Raw genomic sequence first — 15,492 nt, forward strand, 5'->3', positions numbered from 1 at the left:
ATAATTGATGTTGAAAGAAAGGACAAATGAAAATTGAATTTAGATATTTGCTTTTTGAACTTAGATCTTGTTCCTTGAAATTTTATGTAATAATGTTTTAAATAGCTTCTGCTCATTCTTATTATCAGCTTTATCATGGTGAAGTAGAAATTCAGAATATGATTTCCCCCAGTTAATAGAAGGAGCATTTAGACTCTTAATTGCCTAATTAAGAAACTAGTACTTTGGCAGTTATGCTGCTGCTGCTACTATAGTTGTCTCTTATTTTAGGTATGTTTGTAGTATAAATTATACCACATGTGAAACACCTGCTTTTGGTATTGATTTTAAAAATAAATTATAAGTGAAGAACACTATTTAATATATTTGTTGCTTAGTTTTTATTTTCCTATTTTCCAAGGAACGTGTTCAAAAAAGTTTCCCTCATCCAATTGATAAGTGGGCAATAGCTGATGCCCAATCGGCTATTGAAAAGAGGAAGCGAAGAAACCCTTTATCTCTCCCAGTAGAAAAAATCCATCCTTTGTTAAAGGTAAAGCTGAAATACTACCTTCTTGCCTCTTAAAAGCAAAATAAAACCCATGATTTTCAAGCACAAGGAATATATTTTATGGATAATAGAGTCAACTGAAGAGTGATATTCTCTCATTTTAGTTTTTCCAGGAGTTTATGTCATGGGAAGGGATGATATAATAGGAAAGTATATATTCAACAACATGATTTAAAGTAGCTTCATACCCACAGTAATCATCAAATTGAAAGGACTAAGAAAGTTATAATTGTGAATTTTGTTGATCTCAGATGTTACCAGAACCTCAAAGAGTTTGCAAAACTCCTTTTTCTATTGGCTAGACATAATCTGTCCCTATAAATCCTTCAGATTTTAATCCTTCACATCATTAGAAATGTAGGGACCTCTGTGAGATTGCCATAGGGCCATGTGTCATCTTTGAACAAAAATGCCATAAAGAAAACCTATACTATCTAGTCTTGCTGTGCTTGGTCGCTCAGTCATGTCCTACTCTTTGCAACCCCATGGACTGTACAGTAGCCTGCCAGGCTCCTCTGTCCATAGGGATTCTCCCAGCAAGAATATTGGAGTGGGTCGCCATGTCCTTCTCCAGGGGATCTTCCCAACCCAGGGATCGAACTCAGATCTCCCACATTGCAGGCAGATTCTTTACCATCTGTGCCACCAGGGAAGCCCAAAACTACTGGAGTGGGTAGCCTATACCTTCTCCGGGGCATCTTCCTGACCCAGTAATCAAACTGGGGTCTCCTGCATTACATGTGGATTTTTAACCTGCTGAGCTGCCAGGGAAGCCCTACTATCTAGTCTTACTTGTCATTTATGTTTTTCTAGTCAGTCATTTGAATCTCTCCAGAACTAATAGAAAAAATAACTGCTGGGAACTTTAATAATGTTATTTGTATTTTATTTAATGACATTATTGATTACCTCTCACATAAAAAATATGGGTATTAAAATAATTAAAACCTTAATAATACTTCTGATGTCAATAATTTTTTACTATAAGTAAAATGCTAATATTTTTATACATCATGTCTAAGTTTTATTATTCAACAGAGTTAATTATTATCATCCCCACTTTGTAGATGAGGTAACTGAGCAGAAAGGGGTTCAATAACTTTTTGTCCAAGTTCACAGGGCTCTGAGTGATAGTATTAGGAAATTCAAGTCTGGCTGGACATTTGTGTGATTAAGACTCTCAGAAAGTTATGTTTTGTCCTTTATTCTTTGAACCGAAATATCTGCCTGTATCTTACTAACTGGTCTGAGGATGTTAAGTGCAACTTACAGAGAATTACTAAGCTATTAGTTGTTGTACTTCTTTATGATTCTCTTATAGTTGATTTATAATGTTATATTAGTGTCAGGTGAACAGCATATTGAGTCACTTTTGTAGATTGTACTCCATTTCAGCTTATTATAAAATACATAAACTTATTTTGAAGTTTTTTTTCTTAATTGGATTGTTTAGAAAATAGAATCTATTTTCCTATGCGAATTGATCAGGCCCACAAAAACCCATACTCTCTTCGCAATTGGATAGTGGTACTATTTAACGTGCCCTTAATAACCACCGTTGTCCAGCAGGACACAACAGGAATTGTTTTTCCATAGAAACAACTTAGATACCAGGAATGTACCACTAGGTTTTTAGGAAGTCCAGGTTCCTTTGGATAGAAGGATAGAGGTTTAAGGATAGTAGATATTCCCAGATACCAATTAAAGGAAAAGAAACTTGTTTGTCCTTATTAATTCCAGGTATTCTGAATTAGATAACAATGAGCATTTTCCCCTCCCACAGACTTGGGCTTCCCTTCCTAGTTGAGGGATTATCTCTATAGTTGTCTGTACTTCTTAAATATTTTACATGATCATAGGTAATTTTGCCTTAGCTTTTCTTACCTTACATTTTCAAATACCAATATGTATATTATTCATAGATGTACCACTTTATAATTAAATGTTGTTGATAATCACAGGCCTTGGTAAAAGTTAAGCTAAACTGTATACATTTTTTAAAAATCAGTTTGTCAGATTTATAGTAAATAATTTTAAACATGCTTTTCTTTTAATTTTTCAGGAGGTCCTAGGTTATAAAATTGACCACCAGGTTTCTGTTTACATAGTAGCAGTATTAGAATACATTTCTGCAGACATTTTAAAGCTGGTGGGGAATTATGTGCGAAATATACGGCATTATGAAATTACAAAACAAGATATTAAAGTGGCAATGTGTGCTGATAAGGTAAGATACTGATCTGTATGTTCTGTTCTTATATTTTTATTTGTGACTTAATGGGTGCTAACATACTACTCAGAATAAAATTGTATATTGTCTGTTAGGTTATACTTTTAGTAATCTAGCAGCAAAAACTCCAGATATCACTTTATCTAAATGAAATTTATATAGAGAGTCCTAAAATGTGTTTAAATATGTCATGTAGCTTTTCTTTTCTGTATTGCTGCATGTAGGGTTAATAACAGTAATTCATCTCTTATTAGTGAACTTCTTAAGTTTTTATTTGGATTGGAAGAACTAGAAGATTATGGATTTATTTGAAAACAATTTCTGAAAATGTACAAATACTAAACTCTTGACAGTTTTATTTCAGTGCCTAACTTTCTTTAGATACTGCTAGTATGGTTTTACTATGATAACGTTAAGAGCAAACATTTATTGAAAGTTGAACATGTATGCGACTTACCTCATTTGGTCCCCAAGATATCCCTCTACAGTAGATACTCTTATCTACATATTATAAAAGGGACACTGAAGTTCACAGAGATAAAGAAACTGGTTCAAAATTTTCTGAGACATTTCAAAGCCTAGACTTGAACTCCAGATCTAAGTCATTGGATTATACTACCTTAGTATTTTTATTTAATAAAAATGATCTTTCAGAAAAGAAAATATTTTCTAATAAAGTATTTCATCCTTTTTTCTGTTATTGATTTGAAATATTCTTTCTGATTACCTAATCCAGTTAAATATATTTTAGTATTTATTGTTCTTTCAGAATGTGAAAATCACCTGACCTGAAGGATTTCAAATTTTTTATTTTTTAATGAATAAGTATTTTATTTTAAAAGAGTAAATGAATATAAAATATTTGATACTGTTAAATGAGTTGATAAATAAAATATTTCTGAGTATGTATGTAGCTCACAGAGATGCAAGAGAAGTATAAAATAAGGCTGTAGACTTGATGAAAGGGTATTTATATTTGTGAAACAATCAGAAAGTGATACAAGGTAAAATCTTATTTTATTGTTATAGGGAGTGATACCTGATGTAAAATTTTGTCTTAGAGAAGCTGTAGAGGGAGCAGTAGCATTATATCCAAGAAGAGGTTATTGTGTGTCTATTTATTGTCATTTAAGAACTGTATTCAAATAACAGATTTTGTTTAACTTCAAATTTGACTATAGATTCATATTTTATTGTAGTTTTTTATATCTCTGACTATGCAGGTATTGATGGATATGTTTCATCAAGATGTGGAAGATATAAATATATTATCTTTAACTGATGAAGAGCCTTCCACCTCAGGAGAGCAGACTTACTATGATTTGGTAAAAGCATTTATGGCAGAAATTCGACAATACATAAGGGAACTTAATTTAATTATAAAAGTTTTTAGAGAGCCCTTTGTCTCCAATTCAAAATTGTTTTCAGCTAATGTAAGTATCATTGTGTGAATGTATATCATTGCATGTGTTGTTAATTTTACATGACCACTCAAATTTGAATTTGTATAGTTCATGACTGCTAATTCGTCCATTTTTTTAAAAGTTGTAGGGTTTAATTTATCATGACTATGATTACAAATGAATTTGCTACAACAGTTTTAATTTATTTTTAATTTCGAGGAAAATTGCTTTACGTTGTTATGTTGGTTTTTGCTGCTGCTGCTGCTAAGTCACTTCAGTCGTGTCCGACTCTGTGTGACCCCATAGACGGAAGCCCACCAGGCTCCCCCGTCCCTGGGATTCTCCAGGCAAGAACACTGGAGTGGGTTGCCATTTCCTTCTCCAATGTGTGAAAGTGAAAAGGGAAAGTAAAGTCGCTCAGTCGTGTCTGACCCTTAGCGACCCCACGGACTGCAGCCCACCAGGCTCCTCCATCCGTGGTATTTTCTAGGCAAGAGTACTGGAGTGGCTTGCCATTGCCTTCTCCGTGGTTTTTGCTGCACAACAGTACAAATCAGCCATAATTATACATATATCGGCTCTCTGTTGAGCCTCTCTTCCCTCCCCTTGCTACACAGTTTTGATAAATTAAACACCAGAAATTAAAAGACAAAAGAGAGATTAGAGATTGTGTTAGAAAATGTGAAGCACTACTATTCTCCGCACTAAGGTTTTTGGTTGTTTAAGAGAAACTAGCTACTTTTCATAAAAGTGTTATTTATTGTTATTTTTAAATGAATTAAATGTTTTATAATTTTCTTGGTTTTAATGTCTAATATGGGAAGTGTAGTAAATGGCAATAGTAAATAATTTCTAATATAGTAAGCAAATAGAGTTTTCAGTAATTTTTAAGAGTTTGAAAGAGTCTTGAGACCAGAAAGTTTGAGAACCAGTGACCTAGAACAATATACCTACAAATTGTACTTCATCGCAAAAGGAATTCTTTGTCTTTTACTTGTATTTGTAAAGTTGTTAAATATTTTCACTATATCTGCCATTTTAAATTTCTTGATTATAAAATGACTTATTGGCTCAAAATAAGTTTTTTATTATACAATCTAACTGAATTAATAATGTTTTTCTTTCCAACAGGATGTAGAAAATATATTTAGTCGTATAGTGGATATACATGAACTTAGTGTAAAATTACTGGGCCATATAGAAGATACTGTGGAAATGACAGATGAAGGCAGTCCCCATCCGTTAGTAGGAAGCTGCTTTGAAGACTTAGCAGAGGTAAGTGCTTTAATTATACACCAAAAAATTCTGCATCTAGAAGGCCTAAATGCAGTTGAAAGGCCTAGATTTAATTCAAATGCATTTGAATAAAAATTGGAATCTGAATTCTTATTTCCAGCTTACATAGACATTAACTGCTGGCTACTCAACTGTATTGCCCCTTCCTCAAAGGGTCACTGTCAGCATTTGTTTCTGTTATTTCATAAAACTTAGAAAAAGTAGTCTCTCATCCATTATAAAAACAAGCAGATCCCAAAGCTGTTTTCAGATCCCACAGCTCACACTTAATCGGCTATATCATCAATGAAGAAGCCATAGAATTTGGACCTGAGGTCAGGCTACTTATGTTTCAGTCTAAACCCTTCTACTTATTAGTTGTATGTAACCATGGGCAATTTACTTCACGTCTCTAAACCTCCCTATTTATATTTGTAAAATAAGGATAACAATAGGACTCAGGATTTTGTGAAAGTTAAATAACCTACCTGAAATATTTAGCTAGCCACCTTCATACAGCTACTTAACATATGATAACTGTGCATTATTATTTAGAAAAAGAAAATGAAGTCCAGGACCTAGTGGCATGGTGATTAAGAATCTACCTGCCATTGCAGGAGACACGGGTTCAATCCCTCGATAGGGAAGATCCTCTGGAGAAGGGAATGGCAGCCCACCCCAGTATTCTTGCCTGGGAACTCCCATGGACAGAGGAACCTGGTGGGCTACAGTGTATGTGGTCGCAAAAGAGTCAGACATGACTTAGCAACTAAATAAGTGCATTATTATTTAGAATAGGAAAATCAGGTCTAAGGCTTAGATGATGATCATAGGGGTAGAAAAATGGTAACCTTCTTGATACTTCAGCTGCTGAAATATACACGTTAGCCCTAATAAGTTAGCATTGATTGTCATTCTGAAATTTCTAGCTCTGGCTTTGTTCTCATTCTAAAATCAGCTTTATCTTTTATTATAACTTAGGGTTGAGTTTATAAAACAAATTAAGACTTTCAGACAAAATAATATGCTGAGTTTAAGCTTCACTACAGCCCCTCAGTGTTGCTTTAAATACATAAAAGTCATAAAGTATAAAAAGAAAAAAGGAATATACATAACTAGACTCAAAAACAAGGATGTTCTTCAGCCAGAGGGAAAGTTGTACTCAGAGGAAAGTCAAGGAATACAAGAACTAATGGTGGGAAATATGGTAGTAAATTTTATAAGCTGCTGCATATTTTTAAAACCAAACTGCTTTTTTTTAAAACTTGAAGAGTGAACTAAACTTCTCAGTGCATAATATGGGCTTACCTTCAGAATATAAGAAAAACTAAACAACTTTGAAAGTGAAAACCCGTGGAAGTGAAAGTCGCTTAGTCGTGTCTGACTCTTTGCGATCCCATGGACTGTAGCCCGCCAGGCTCCTCTGTCCGTGGAATTCTCCATGGACTCTTCCCAACCCAGGGGTTGAACCGAGGTCTCCTGCATTGCAGGCGTATTCTTTACCATCTGAGTCACCAGGGAAGCTCAAGAATACTGGAGTCTATCCCTTCAGGGGATCTTCCGGACTCAGGAATCAAACAGGAGCCTCCTGCATTCCAGGTGGATTCTTTACCACCTGAGCTATCAGGGAAAACCTGGTACCAGGTAAAGAGAATGTGAAGTTTAAAAAACTTTACACTCTCTTTAAAATTTAGAAAAAATTTATAAGTAATAGCAAACTTGATTTTTAACACATTTAGGAAAATCACCAAATAATAGAAATCCTACCTCTAACAGTGCACAAAAACTATAGAAACAATTTTTAATCATTTCTGCGATAATAGGAAAAATTAATGAAGCTAAGAAAGCAGTGATAATGAAAACAAAATACAGTCATCCTTCAGTATTCATGGATTGGTTTCAGAAATCCCGTTTCCAGTATCAAAATCTGTGCATGCTCAAGTAACTTCGTATAAAATGGTATAGTACAGTTAACCTTCTGCATCAGCAGATGTGGAAGACAGATACAGACGGCTGACTGTGTAGTATGGTACAAATCAACTGCGTCACGCTACTTACTACATTAGTAACTCAGTGTGTGCAAACTGCTGAAACTTGCCTATTCAAAGAAAGTGCTTAATTTTTTTAAGGTCTGTTTTATGCAACTTATAAGTGAAAGTGAAAGTCGCTCAAGTCGTGTCCGACTCTGTGCGACCCTATGGACTATATAGTCCATGGAATTCTCTGGGCCAGAATACTGGAGTGGGTAGCCCCCTAGAGATCAAACCCAGGTCTCCCGCATTGCAGGTGGACTCTTTACCATCTGAGCCACCAGGGAAGCCCAAGAAGACTGGAGTGGGTAGCCTATTCCTTCTCTAGCGGATCTTCCCAACCCAGGAATTGAACTCAGGGTCTCCTGCATTGCAGGCGGATTCTTTACCAGCTGAGTTAACAGGGAAGCCCTTATAAGACATACACCCAAAACAGAGACATAGAAATACTAGGTTGGTGCAGACGTTAATTGCTGTTTCAGACCATGAATTTTAAATCATTCTAACTAGACTTGGGTACATCTTTATTAACCAAAATAGAACCATTACAATGAGCACATTTTTGCCAATGAGAAATAAGCTTGTGTATTCCTACAGCATAAAAATCCATGCCTCAGGATTCGATGAACTCTTGAAAAGCATTTTTTGTCTCCTGCTGATTGTAGAAGTGTGTTTTCCCTGCAAAAAGTTGTCAAGCTGCTTGAAGAAGTGGTAGTTGGTTGGCAAGAGGTCAGGTGAATATGGCGAATGAGTCTTAAAACCATAAGGTATTCAGAAGTAAGCCCAATAAACATATGCAAGATTTTTGTTAAAATAGATTCATAAGGAAGATCAAAAATAGAGACACAGAAGGCAGTTCAGTTTTAGGATTATATACATATATTATTAAAACTGGGAAAGAATAATATAAGAAAAATATGAACCTCTTTATAATCTGAAACACTGTGTCCAGTATGATATATCTTAGGATATATTTTATATCTTAAATGGTTGAAGTTTTTTAAAAATTAATATAATATTTCATATTAACATTAAAATCTCAACAAATAAGAAAAAGCATAGAAAATTAACGTCAGTCAGAAATTTCTTTAAAATGTTGGCCAAGGTAGGAATAGAAGGGACCTTTCTTAATCTAGTAAAGAATATCTATAAGAAGCCTATAAAAAATATATTTAATGACTAAGCTGTAGGAAAATGCTGCTCACTACTTATATTGAGCACTCTAATAGAGATACTAGCCAAAAGACAGGAAAAGAAGAAATAAAATTGTTCTATTTGTAATCGGCATAACTGTCTACATAGCAAATCCAAGAAAATGTATAGTGTTATAACTATTAGGTTCAATATAGTTGCTAGATAAAATATATATATATATATATATATCTTTTATTTTATATATATAAAATATATATATATATCTTTCCTTAAAAAATAAGTCTGAAAAATAGCAGGGTAAGTTAATAAACATATTTTCTGTCATTCACTCCTAACTTCTTTTGCGGTCCTCCACTAGATTTCCTCTTCTTCCTCTTTCTAGAATTACTCTTCATAAAATTGAGCTCTTGCTAGAATCTACAACACTATTTTCATGATAGTTTAGAGGTTTTGTGTTTTTATTTTTACCTGGAATAGGGTACAGGATGGAGGAGAGTGGAGATCCTACCTCCTGAGAAAAATCACAATACCTACTCACTTTTTTTCTTCAGGAATCACCAGAACTAGTAGATTATAACCTTTAGAATTGTTTAGTTTATTAATGATTGATGATGGTAAATTTTTTTGGCAATTTGAATTAAATTATTTAATTGTTTTGTGAAAACTGTAACAGTGAATTTTAGGTGATATAAACAGTTTACTTTCACCTTTCAGGATGTGAAAGTAAGTTTATCACTAAGAAGTAATTGTGAGAAAATAAATGCTTGGTACCCGTATTCTAAATGTTTATACTTTTTATCTGGTTATAGATATCTGTGCTCTTTATTATTAAGGCTAAATTTCATTTTCCAGATCCCAAATCCCCGCATATGTTTGTTCATAATACTCTACTAGAATCCTTTCATGAGAGGTGTCATAACATGCTAGAATACCATTACTCATCAGAAAAAAATTCATTTTCTTTCTTACTTGAGAATATTAAGTTTACTCTAGTAAAATTAATAGCTATGTAATTTTGCTTTGAGGCTTTAAAAGAAATATGTAATTGTGCAGTGATAGAAGTGCTCATAATTTAATCTTTCTGTGTTTATGGAGGTAGGTTATTTATTCTTTACCATAGAGAAAGATTATTTACGTTTTACCTTCTTTATTTTCTAAGGAACTGGCATTTGATCCATATGAATCATATGCTCGAGATATTCTACGACCTGGTTTTCACGATCGTTTCCTTAGTCAGTTATCAAAGCCTGGAGCAGCACTCTATTTGCAGGTATAGTGATTTTTAGATCAAGATATAAGATGCCTGGAAAGTAAACTTAAAAATTAAATCACTTTGTTTTCTAGTCAATAGGCGAAGGTTTCAAAGAAGCTGTTCAATATGTTTTACCCAGGCTACTTCTAGCCCCTGTTTACCACTGTCTACATTACTTCGAACTTCTGAAGGTAAGAAAACTCTTTCTTCTACTTATAAAATATTCAAGTGTGATACAGTTTTTTGCCCGTTTATTTGTGAACCATTATGTGAGTGCTCATGAATATGTCTATATCTCTTCTTTTTCTAGTTAAGAAGCAAATATATATGAATCTACAAGAGAGTGGCATATTTTCTCCAGCTTTAATTGTGAATTTTAAAGCAGTCATCAGATATTTTTATCTTATGCACTTCTTGCTTTCATGGCCAGTTGTTTGTAAACAATCTTGGATTTGTGCATCCTAGTCTTCATCTTGGGACCTCACCAGATTCAGCAGATTCAGGGGCATTATGTTGGATAATGCCAAAGTAATGGAGAAGATTAATCAACTAATTTTCATAGCTTAAGTTTGCAACTATGTCTATAAAAACTACTTATTATTAGTTTAGATACATAAACTATAGTAATCCTAGTAAAAAATTTCCCATTTGATTATAGTTCAAAATACTCAATTTAAAAAGTACTGACAGAAAAAAAAGGATTTTGCTTTTTTTCCCCTCTTTTCCTATTATACATTGAAATTAACTAGGGAAAGGGGGAACCTTAGTCTGTATAAATTATAATTCAATAGTGCAACTTAGTGATTTACTTTTAAATATCTTATGTAACTAATGATGTCTGCTTTGGATTATGGATAGTGTATCCTAAAAAATACCAAGTTTTGTCAAAAATTTTAAATAACAAATGAGATAATAAAGATATTTTATTTATTTATAATGAACCAGCCCCATAAAGACAAACATGATATGCATTAATATTATTATTATTTCTTTAGCTTTTAAAAGAATGTTTCGTTAAAGAAAAATTGTATTTAATATCATGTTGTTATGGAGCATGTATTATTAGAAATCAGATTTATAGTTTGCAGGAGTACATGAAGAAATGGGCTCTCTATAATGAATCAATGAATGAATAGAAAGCCTCTAAATGTAATAAACTGAAGAACTCTCATCCTTCCCAGGTCTTTGTACATTGTAGGAACTTGGAGTTCAGTTAGATTTCTTAAGCAGGACTGTTTGAATCAGGAAAGGACTGAGGAAGTTGAAGAACTTAGTCACCAGGCAGAGTTATGGAGCTCTTAGCTCTCTGTTCTAGGCTGCAAACAGAATACAATTTATGGTCTTCAGTAGTATGGGATGATTATTTTACGAGGATAATCAAGAAGAAGCATTTGGTGTATAAAATCATTCTTTGTAAAGAATGACCAACCATAGTCTCAGAGTGGGTCATTTGCACACAAGTTTATTATATATGGGCTTCCCTGGTGGCTCAGAGGTTAAAGCGTCTGCCTCCAATGCCGGAGACCCGGGTTCGATCCCTGGGTCGGGAAGATCCCCTGGAGAAGGAAATGGTAACCCACTCCATTATTCTTGCCTGGAGAATCCCATGGACAGAGAAACCTGGTAGGCTACAGTCCACGGGGTCACAAAGAGTCGGACACGACTGAGTGACTTCACTTATTATATAGACCTTTTCTTCATAATGGCATCTCTAATAATGGGATTTTTTTTACCTGAGACTGTAATGAAGTTCTGAAGGATTAAAGACCGTATGAACCTTGAAGCAGTCATTAATTAATAAGTAAGAACAAGAAGCTTTGATGAAGTTTCGGAAGGCTATAAAAACCTATCTTAATAGTATAAGAGAAATTAATTATTTACTCCCCCAAATATAGGCAGTTAAATTAAAAAAAGAATTTAAGTTATGGTATTGAAATTTTTATTTTATAATTGCATCTATCAGCAATTTAAAAGATTTCTACTGGTAAACACCTGCATTCCTTGTACATATTACTGCCTAAATTTCATTGCAAAATTAACAGTATATTGGGCAGGAAATTTGTCATCACTCCTTTTTATTCTGCCTTCCCTCAGCACTAAAGTACTATTTGTGTTTACTGTCTTTCATTTCTATTTGTTGGTATGTTGCTTAAATTATTTTATTGAGCAGTATTTTCAAAGTGTATTCTATAGACTGCTAGTCCCATAAGATACGCTAAAAGTCTGGGGGAGGGAATGCCTTGGTGGTTCAATGGTTAGGACTCCATGCTCTCACTGCTGAGGGCCTGGGTTCAGTCCCTGGTCCGTGAACTAAGATTCCATGTGTTCAGTGGTCAAGTATATTTGGGAAAAACTGTATCCTTAATTACACTCCTAGAAATGTTCATTATATATTAGAATATTAAAGGCTTTGTAAAATTGTGCAGTAAAGCAGTCTATATAAAACAATCTAAAGCAGTTAATTCCCAAATTAATTAGGCCATTTGTTGTTGTTTAGTCACTAAGATGTGTCCAACTCTTTGTGACTCCGTGGGATATCCCGGGGAAGAATACTGGAGTGGATTGCCATTTCCTTCTCTGGGGGATTTTGCTGACCCAGCAGTTGAACCTGCATCTCCTGCATTAGCAGTCAGATTCTTTACTGCCGAGCCACCAGGGAAACCCAAATAGGCCATGAAACCCCTAAAAAATGTAATGTATTTCTAGCGGTTACTTTGGGAAACTATCATAGAATTCTTCCATCAGAATAACTTAAAGACCTTCTAACACTTAATGATGTTAAGATTTTTTTTCCACAATATGATTCTCACTAACTAGTCTAAATTTTTTTAATCTGGGTATTGCCATAACTCCAAGTTCCAATGTGGACTTGGTGATTTTAGACTCAACAATGATTAAATAAAATCAGCAGGGAAGAGCAAAATCTTGAGACATCAGTGACAATTGGAATAATTTATCTATGGCATGGAGTGACCTTTGAAGGCTCATTAGATAGAAGTCTGATGTTTCTTTTCTGATTCTAGACTGGTAGCCAACTAGCTGAGTAGCCTGCAACAAGTCACCTCACCTTTTGAGCCTTGGTTTTCTTATCTGTGAAATGCTTATCTCACTGGGCTGTTCTGTCAACGAGGAGAGTGTATGTAAAAGTACTTAACATACAGTAAAAATATAAATACCGAGTATTGTCATTACTGGAGACTTTTCTTGTCTTGTGAAAGTGAAGTCACTCGGTTGTGTCCGACTCTTTGTGACCCCATGGACTGTAGCCTACCAGGCTTCTCCAGCCATGGGATTTTCCAGGCAAGGGTACTGGAGTGGGTTGCTGTTTCCTTCCCCAGGGGATCTTCCCAACCCAGGAATCGAACCCGGGTTTCCTGCATTGCAGGCAGACGCTTTACCCTCTGAACCACCAGGGCTTCCCTTCTTGTCTTGTAGGTATTTTCAGCTTAAACTAACATTTTACCCCTTTTGTCTTTCAAACTTTTTACTGCCTTTGTCTTTCACCACTTACCTCCCTCTCCTGCCTGCCTGAATTTGTATTCCATTTCTTTGTTGATCAGCTCAGATCCCTTCACCAGAAGCCTCAGTGCCATCTTTGATTCGTCTGTCTCCCTTATTTTGCAGAGCATCATGGTTTGATTCCAGAAATGAGTCTGAAAGCGAGTCTGTTCCCCTGTTGCAGACATGGCCTTAGTCTAGACTCTCAGCGTGTCTTTCCTGGGTTACTGTAGCAGTTTCCTATAAGGTCTTATATCTCATGGAACTCTCAGTTTGAAAAGTGCATTTAGTGTCCTTGTGAACTGGGACACAAAGTCTAAATTCTTTAGCTTTTCTTCAGCCTCATCTCTCAATACTTAGTGTTGCCTACCTTATGCTTTAGCCATAAAAAATTTCCAAGCAGCCCTGGAAATGTCAAATCTGTTCAGAATTCCTTATCTTTTTTTCTATTTCCCTGGAATTTCCCTTCTATCTCTACCATCCCCTTTCATCTGAGAAATTCCTGCTTATCAAAGAGTTTGTTCAAATGTTGATTCCCTGTCAAGTTTCCCTTCTCTCTAGGCTGTTCCTTTGACTAAGCTGCTTAATTTTCTTCATATCTCTATAGAACATGTCTCATTTTTATTGTCTGCCTTGTCATTCAGTTCAGTTCAGTTCAGTTCTAGAATGGAGCTAAACCCTATGTATCTTTGAATTCTCTTGCCTAGTAGTGTTTGGCATTGAGACATTTAATAAATGCTTGTTACAGGATGAATAGCAAAAATAAGGTAAGTTTTCCTTCGAATTTATGTTTGTAGGAATAGTTTACCTGTAAATTATATATAATTACATTTACTTTGGAAATTTAAAATGCCTTAAACTTTACAAATTCAGAAAATAAAAGTTTAGTTATTGATAGTATGACTTTAATGCCACTGAAACTGGAAAAAAGAAGTAACTCCCTTACCCGCCTCCGCCCCCTCAAGTTAGGAGTCAAGTCTTTGAAACCTTTAACTTTTTCACATTAAAGTTCATTTAAAATCATAATACAAAACAAATGGAAAAGGCAAATATAAATTGTGCCACATCATTCACTTTAAACACCCCTTAGTGGCCTTCACACAGTACTCCAGAAACTGTTTTGTAAAGAAATATGCTCTGCAGACCCCCTGCTAAGACACCTTGTATGCATTTGTTAATGGCTTTGGTTTGTTGCTTTTTCATATGGGGAGCCTGAAAGTATCAAACATCTTCTACTCTAGGTGATTTCTTAGGTAGTTTTTTTCAGTGTTCTCCATCTGGTTGCTGTATGCTTCAGACCATTTTTTTAATACTGCCCATAAGCATATGTTTAATACCAGCAATAAGAGGAGATTTAGAAAACAGCTTCTCTCTGAGTATCACAAAAATAAGCCCAGAAGAGATCTGTCTAGCTTCCTTCCATTCCTTTGAACCAGCTTTCTAAATTTAGAAATTATTTTCCAGAAACCATGGACTCAAAGCATTGAGCTAAATGGTATATCTGACCACAGATGTTGATGACTAAAGTTAAACATAAAATAGTGTAATTCAGGAACCATTATAAACAAACAGCTGATTAATGTTTTACTCTAGTTTTAAAATTTTAAATCAACTAAACTACTATGAGAACGTTTATAGTTTGGGTGATTTTCTCACTGATATGAACAGAGCCATGGTTTTGAAAGCTATTTTATTTCATAAATGAGATTATCCTAACATTTTTTAGGGTTAATTTCCTGTTTAAAGTTTCAAAATCCTTTCATGTTTAAGATTTTTAACTTGCTTTTACGTTATTCCTTTTTCTGCCATTTTTCTCATTTCTCCTCTTTCTGGAATGCCAGTTACAATGTGTGTAGAACTACTTTATGTTGTCCCATACATCTCTGAGACTATTCATTTTTCTTAAATCATTTTTTTTGTTGTTTCAAAGTGGTAATTTCTATTGCTCTGTCAATAGAATTGTTAGTTATTATACTTACTCTAGAATTTCCATTTGGATTTTGTTTTATAGTTTCCAGAGAGTCCCTGTCTGAGCACTCAAGAAGACCATGTTTTCCTTTAATTCTTTGAATATGGTCACAAAAACTACTTTGAAGTCT

General features: G+C 34.5%; 1 protein-coding gene across 3 annotated transcripts in view; it reads left to right on the forward strand.

Annotated features, from left to right (window-relative positions):
* The window catches only part of SOS1 (SOS Ras/Rac guanine nucleotide exchange factor 1), a 126,283-nt gene that overhangs the window by 61,677 nt on the left and 49,114 nt on the right, over positions 1 to 15,492 (forward strand). For 2 of the 3 annotated variants that reach the window (XM_055401008.2, XM_055401009.2), the window contains exons 3-8: positions 401 to 532; positions 2,613 to 2,777; positions 4,004 to 4,213; positions 5,315 to 5,458; positions 9,803 to 9,913; positions 9,988 to 10,086. In XM_055401008.2, the coding sequence (XP_055256983.1) occupies positions 401 to 532; positions 2,613 to 2,777; positions 4,004 to 4,213; positions 5,315 to 5,458; positions 9,803 to 9,913; positions 9,988 to 10,086 (861 nt within the window). The remainder of the gene's footprint in view (positions 1 to 400; positions 533 to 2,612; positions 2,778 to 4,003; positions 4,214 to 5,314; positions 5,459 to 9,802; positions 9,914 to 9,987; positions 10,087 to 15,492) is intronic. The other variant, XM_088841529.1, reaches the window with a different exon arrangement.

Source organism: Moschus berezovskii, chromosome 11 (genome assembly GCF_049115385.1).
Source record: "Moschus berezovskii isolate FMDL1 chromosome 11, NW_MosBer_1.0, whole genome shotgun sequence".
NCBI lineage: Eukaryota > Metazoa > Chordata > Mammalia > Artiodactyla > Moschidae > Moschus > Moschus berezovskii.